The 7,228-nt window shown below is 33.6% G+C and overlaps 1 protein-coding gene across 7 annotated transcripts in view; it reads right to left on the bottom strand.

Moving 5' to 3' along the window:
- Positions 1–7,228, bottom strand: part of LOC117177723 (protein croquemort-like) — a 203,469-nt gene that overhangs the window by 97,737 nt on the left and 98,504 nt on the right. For 3 of the 7 annotated variants that reach the window (XM_033368614.1, XM_033368616.1, XM_033368617.1), the window contains one exon: positions 990–1,125. In XM_033368614.1, the coding sequence (XP_033224505.1) occupies positions 990–1,125 (136 nt within the window). Of the gene's footprint in view, positions 1–989; positions 1,126–1,468; positions 1,654–5,132; positions 5,444–7,228 lie in introns of those variants that run through there. The other 4 variants (XM_033368618.1, XM_033368612.1, XM_033368613.1 and 1 more) reach the window with 4 other exon arrangements.

The following is a 7,228-nucleotide window of genomic DNA, read 5'->3' as shown; positions in this document are numbered from 1 at the left end:
GACCCTCTATCCGCAACCCGAGGACGCGTTCGGTGGCTTTGTCATAGGCCCTTCGGTTTGATTCTAGAGGAATCAAAACCGAACCGAATGGTAGCAGAGCGTTAATATATATTAATATATATATTAAATTAAAATTATATATAAAATTAAATTTTTTTTATATTATAAAAAATTTCGCAAAAAACTTATATTTCTCTAAATTTAAGGGCTTATACCCTTTTTGATTTTTTTTTCATTTTCGTGATACGTCTACTGTTTACCCCTAAAGCAGAATGAGGGGGTCGGGCTTAGTTTAAAAGTTTTGCACTGAAGATTGAGAGAGTCGAGTGTAAGATGGCCCGCGCTTTATTGAGTTATTTGAATATCTAAATCTTAAACTTCATTCTATAAGTTTTAAATTCAGTCCGATCCCATTATTTCATTTTTTGGGTAACAAGTAGACATAATTAAAAATGTTTTGACGATTCTTTGTTTGAAAATCAAAAAAAGGCATGAATCATGAAATAAAAAAATAGAAAAGTTTTACACCAAACTTTTCAATTCTTTTGCAATGTTTCTTGGGCGGATATATAATCCGACATACGTAAATGCCATGAAAATCGAAGAAACTTTTTTCGGGTTGTTCAGCTCTCCAAACAATGCTTCACACACAAAGAAATATAGATTGTACTTTACGCACAGCTTAAACGTACAGTCAAAATCCATATAATAAGAATAAATTATCTTATATTGACTTTTTAGGTAGTAAAATTAATTCAATTCGATATTTTTTATTGACATCTAGTAAAATTAAAGTTGTATCAACAGTCTCATCTCGTCGCTCAGCTGGAACTATCGGTCCCTCAAGACTATTAATCGGAAAAAATTTTATGTAACTATATATAAAAAGCATGTATCACCATAAATCTTCATGCTTGGATTTCGATACTTAAAACCCCCAATATTTTCACTGTACGCTAAGCTACTACATAGCTCTGCTTTATACATACGTTATTAAGAATGGTTTCAAATATTGAACCCCATAAAACTCCTACTGTTATTCCACCAATAAATAATATAACGCTTAGGCCAAAAATAAAATATAACTTCACGTTGGACCTCATCTCTTTTCCTTCAGGTCCGATTCTGTAAAAAAAATTGTAACTGTAGTATTAACTCGTCAGTATTTAATCATAATTTTTCTTCGTAAGATTTACCTTATAGAATTTAACAAAAGTTAAATAATAGTTATATTACTTATTTAAATTACTTTGAAAATAATTGAATGAATATGAATATATTAGTTTTTTCAAAGTATATTGAAAAAATTATGGTAAAATATTATATAATTTCTGTATTCTAAAGCCACTTATAACATTTAAAAAAGAAAATATGAAATCCAAAAAATAAATATAAATGAACTCAAGGGTAATAATATAATTTATTATGGAAATATATTAGACGGTAAAACTTAACATGATGTTATTACCCTAGCAAACTAACTGTTGAAGATCCGAATTGAATACGAGTTAGATCTGCCGACAACATAGTACGTTCCAACACTGGCATCTATCCGGGTCGTATGTTAATTATTCTATTCCCTTTTCTCCCACTCTTTGCCTACACATAAACTCGAAGCCCCCTTCGAAAGTGATATCTGGTCTACGCCGCTGCCTGGGTGTAAGTGGGTTCAACATCGGTAACAGGAACCAAAAATTGCATTATTTTGATTGCATAACAGGTGCTAAGCAGGGTATAATTGGGTCAAGTCCGGGATTTGTACATAAAAATTGTTTCTCAAAATTCGTTGTGGGTATCGATATGGGTCTAACGTGGTTCAATAAGAGGTCCCTTATTTATATAATGTGGTGGAGGCAGCATGGTGCAGACGGGTTCTAACAGGCAAGTAGAGCGAGAAATTATTTTAAAGTTTGTTGTGGGCACTTACGCGGATCTAACGTAATTTTATCCGGGACCAGTTTAATCGAACGTGACTCTGTTCCGGATTACTCTATTTAATGAAGGAGATTAACTTTTAATTATTTCCAAAATTCATTGACAAAAAAGCATTAATGTTAATAAATAGTTTTAGCCATAATAAATAGAATATTACACTACGAGGGCAGGAAAATTGAAATTCCCATATATATAATACGTATATATTGCTCGACGCGTGAGAGGTTTGTGGCAAAAAAATAGAGTGCAGACATATATTTCTGTCTCACACAGAGAGCAGAGAACGTTCACAGCATTGCGCGTGCGCCGTCAACTTTGGAAAAGTTGGAAAAAGGGGAATATTGCTGACATTATATATGCGATGGATCGACGGGATCTCGCGACCTTTGGGTGGACGGAGCAACTGAATCACGAATTGCTAGAGTGCTACGATGCGAGTGTGGCCCGTGAACGGGGTTACATGGCACGGCTGCATGCTCTGTGGTGCGAGAAACACCCGGAGCTATCGCACTTTTCGCATCAACGTCTGCGAAACCATGCTGAACTACTATATTCCTATACTCTTCTCCATTACTTTACTTTCTTAATTCCTATCTGACCTCCTTCTTCTCTTTACAATCGTCATCCCACCTATTATCACATCCAGCAATCCGCTACCCTACCGACAGAAATCTCTGAGCATATTCTAAATTCTCTAGGGTCAGAGAAGCTTTAAAGTGTCCTTTTCGAAATTGAAATACGATCATAAATAACAAGCAGAGAGACTATATCAATAGAGTATTCGATACTCAAGGGTCCTTCTTTAAGCTTTCGGATTAAAATTTAGAAGTAGATTTTTTTAAATTCATAGTGAATAGCGTAAAACATAATAATTCGGAATCTACGGGTTTCGATGATTTCAGATATCTAACTTTTTTTAAATGCTCAAAATTGGAATTAATACAACGTTCCTCGTAAATGGAATGAGATACGTCAAAAAAGACAACATTTTTTAATTCAACTAGAAAATATTGTATTAGTATATAAGTTATAATTATAAATAAGTATAATGAGAAAATTAATCAATTAAAAAAAAAGTGTTAATTTGAAGAGGAATTTAAAAAGGGAAAGCCGAAGTAGCGGGCAACTAGTGTAAATAACTCTGCCCGTCCGCTACGTGACGAATACAAAAGGAACATTACATTACCGTCGCACCACTCTTAAAAGGACCACTAAAAGGACCTTGAAAAGGACCCAAATATCTCAGACTATCTCAGAGACTAAATCATTCAAATCGACTCTACTCATAGACTCAAATGGGTCAGGCTATTTCGCTTGAGAATACTCGAGATTTCTATCGGTAGGGTAAAGCAATCACTGCAGTTTCTTCATTGTCTAATGAAGTACCTAGCAGACAGCTGGCGAAAATTCAAATTATGATTTCTGAGAGATTTATTTACTTAAAATCGTCGGAAAGCTGCAGCCAGTCGTAACCAAATCTCACTAAAAAGATAATTTTGCTTAAATCTTTATACGTGCAAAACACGTTCACAAGCTTCCCCCATAAACTGGACAACCGCGCTAATCGACTGCATTCCTTCGAAAATTTCACTCAACCAATCATATTTTCCCGAACAAACTTAAAAAATCGACTTTTTAAACTGAAAAAAATTTAAACTTACTTAACAAAACTTTCCTTTGAAAATTATGTACATTTTTTAATGTTCCTTTTAATTTAAATGTGAAAAAAATACTTTAAAATATGGAACTCCATTTTGTATACTTGATTGCTATTCTAGTATCGTTCTGGTACTCTCCGGGAGAAATAATTTATGGAAATAATCAAATTTTCGACAAATGAGTACCAACCGAAAGACCCCTATAAACTGGCTCTCCCATACCGGTACAATATTACTAGAAAATCTCTATAGAATCTCAGGTTCACTCACTTTCCTTACTGAAATAATTGAAAAAATTTCATTTTTCAATTTTAATACTGTCTTATGAATAAAACAAAAACTATTTGTTCTATAAAAAAGTAATCCATAACAAATTTGCATATGTTTTTTGGGTGCATAATTTTGGTAAATTCATATTTTTTCTTATCTTGCATGATTTGATGGAAAAATCGAATTTATTTTTTACTATTCTTTTACGATCAAAATTTAAATTTTCGATTTTTCGCGAAAAATCAAGAAGTTGCTATGATAATATTGTAGGGCTTTCAAAGGCAACGTTTTTGTTCTATTGACTTTTTTCATATCCTGCGATTTTCGGCCGATGAAAGCGCACTGAAAAAGCAAAGAAAAAGCACTGATCAGTGCGTACTCAGTGCTGTTTCTTTAGTGCTACCTGTACCGCTAGTTTTCTATACCTGGGTTCTCCTTCAAGTGACCACTAAAATTTCTAAAAGGCTTTTTTCACCCAATAAATCTAGTCTGTGTGGTCTTTGAAAAGGTGTGTTAGTAGTGTATACTATAGTGTTAGTGCAAATCAGTGTGCCTATACTAATGCGACTAGGCTATCAAGTAGACCAGCTGAAAGGGATTCCATTTACGAGAAACGTCGTACTAATTCCAATTTTAAGGATTTGAAAAAAGTTAGATATCTGAAATCATCAAAACCCGTAGATCTAAATCTAGTTCTAAATTTTAATCCGAAAGCTTAATAAAGGACCCTTGAGTGTAGGCTACTCTATTGATATAGCTCCTCTGCTTGTTATTTATGATCGAATTCTTATTTCAATTTCAGCCTCTCTGCTTTTTATTCATGGTCGTATTTCTATTTCAATTTCGAAAAGGACATTTTAAAGCCTTTAAAACATTTAAAAGAACTACTTGTACCTTTGAATATATCTACCTGAGTACCTGCAGAGAATGTCTCTGAGCTTCTCTGACCCTAAAGAATCTTTAAAATATACTCAGAGATTTATTTCGGTAGGGGTACGCTGTAATGTATACTTTCCCCTCTTTTGGTCCGCCAGGCTTTGTATGACCCGGCCTGACTTTTTCGCCTGTGACGTTCCTGAGATTTCCTTTCGGTAAGGTCCAGTGTGCATACTTTGTACAATTTATTGTAGAAGGAAAAGGGCAATTTTCACGAATGTCTATTCGTGCAATCAAGATAACCCTACAAACATGAGTGCATGTCGGAGGAGATAGGCAAATAATAAGTTATAATCTTAAGCCTGAGAGAAATTTAACAATGTGCAATATTACCCTTTCAAAAGTGCTGTCTTATTTTGAAATAAGGATGTCACGAAAATTTTGCTTTCATCGATGATATTTTTAATTGTTCATACGTATGTAATTATTATCACGACTTTTTTTTAGCAATGGCATACACTTAAATAGAAGTACCATTGTTACACTTGATAGTGTAATGATAATTACTCATGCACTGTGCGATTTCAAGACGCATAAAATGCATAACGTCATAAAGTCATATCTGACATCTACCGTTCATCTTTGAATAAAATTAACTTTTATTTTCTAGAAAATAACAAAGCCCATGATACAACTAAGGACCCTCTAGAACATCCCTATCAGACCCATGTTGCCAATGTTGGCACCCTGTGCTACTGCGCTTGCGTTAGGGCTGCGCGCTGGTTGGCCGCATTCATCGCGTGATTTAAAATTACTTTTAAAAAAATCTTGTAATTTAAATAAATAACTATTAAAATATGCACAATAATGTATACTGTAATGATGTAACTTTGATTTCAGGCAAGAACAAAATTTATAGCACATACATTTTATAAATAACACTTTATTTTCACTGAACTCAGGGCCGTGGCCAGCCGTAGGCCCCGACGTGCCCGCCCCCTCCGAAATTCCGCGAATCCTAACATTTTCCTGTAGATGTGAAAAACATCTAAACTATAACTACGTTTTATTCTCCCCCCCCCCCCCAAACCAAATTTCTGGCTACGAGCCTGATTGAACTCCTTATATTTCACAAGACATTTTTTGAAATACATTATAATATTTCAGCAGCTTAATATATAGAGGTTAATTGCAGATTATAATAACGATAATATTTCAATTTTTCTGAAAAACAAAAAAATTCAGCTTAGAATATTGTTCTATTCTATTAAGAGTCTTAATCGAAAAGAACAATATTCTATGCTGAAAGTTTGGTTATAAAAATTCAAATATTATTATTATATTCTGCAATTAACTACTATATATTAATCTGTTGAAATATTATATGGTATTTCAAAAATGAATCTATTTAAAAACAATGTTTTGTGAAATATAAGACAGTCTTTGGAGTTTAACGAAAATAAACTGTTATTTATAAAATATTCGTCATATAATGTTTTTGCCTGAAATGAAAGGTTACATCATTTTTATACATTCTTGTGTTTATTTTAATAATTATTTATTTCATTTACAAGGATTGTCTTTTAAAGTAATTTTGAATCGCGCGCCAATTGCGGTCAACATTGGTATCATTGTATCCGACTACTGAGAAAAGTAGTTGTCGCTTATGGCCCATTTACACCTCGCTTGTTTGCAGGCTAAATGCATGGCATCTTTACGTGGTACAGAGAGAGATACAGATACATTTCCCGTCTGCAAGGAAGGAAGGTGTAAATAGACCATTAGGGTACTGTGAGGGTTCTGTCAAAGATATTATAAACGTAGGTGCGGTGCGGGCTTAGTTGCCCGCCATAAATATAGACGGCGCGTCCGGCGAAAAAAGTCACTTCCCTTCTACCCAAACGTTCCCCGTAGAAAGCTCCGTTTCGATATAGTTTGCCAAGAGCCACTTGGAGCGCTGTAAGCAACTCTCGGCACACCTTCGAGGCGCACTGATGGTAAACTTAACTTGGACAAGAACCATTTGGAATGAAAGTAAATTGCCAATTAAAACAATTTTACATTTATAACTTTGCAAAACTTGGTTGTTTTAATAAATACCACAAATATAAGTCGACGAGTAATTTATATTACGGTTTCATATATTTTCCACTAATTCTAAAATTATTAATTATAATTTTCATTCTATATATTGTCTATATATAGTTCTTTAATATTATTTAGTTTTTATTTTTATTTTTGTGGTCTGCAATTTCTACGGACTTTTTTAGACTATTCATCTAATCAAGTTCTCTTATGTATTTTCCAATTTCTTAATTATTATATATTCTAACATTTTTTTCAAATATAATTATAATTCCAAGTGATAGGAACATTGTTCTTTCGGGTTTTAGATGTTAAGACGACAGTTCCGAGCCAGATTACGTTTCGCATTGGCAAACAAAATTAGACGAACAGAATTTCACTGGCACATTCATAAAAAATATCAT

This window comes from Belonocnema kinseyi, chromosome 8 (assembly GCF_010883055.1).
Source record: "Belonocnema kinseyi isolate 2016_QV_RU_SX_M_011 chromosome 8, B_treatae_v1, whole genome shotgun sequence".
Taxonomy (NCBI): domain Eukaryota; kingdom Metazoa; phylum Arthropoda; class Insecta; order Hymenoptera; family Cynipidae; genus Belonocnema; species Belonocnema kinseyi.
Note: the sequence above shows the minus strand (reverse complement) of the source record. Positions and strands in the feature narration are given on the sequence as shown.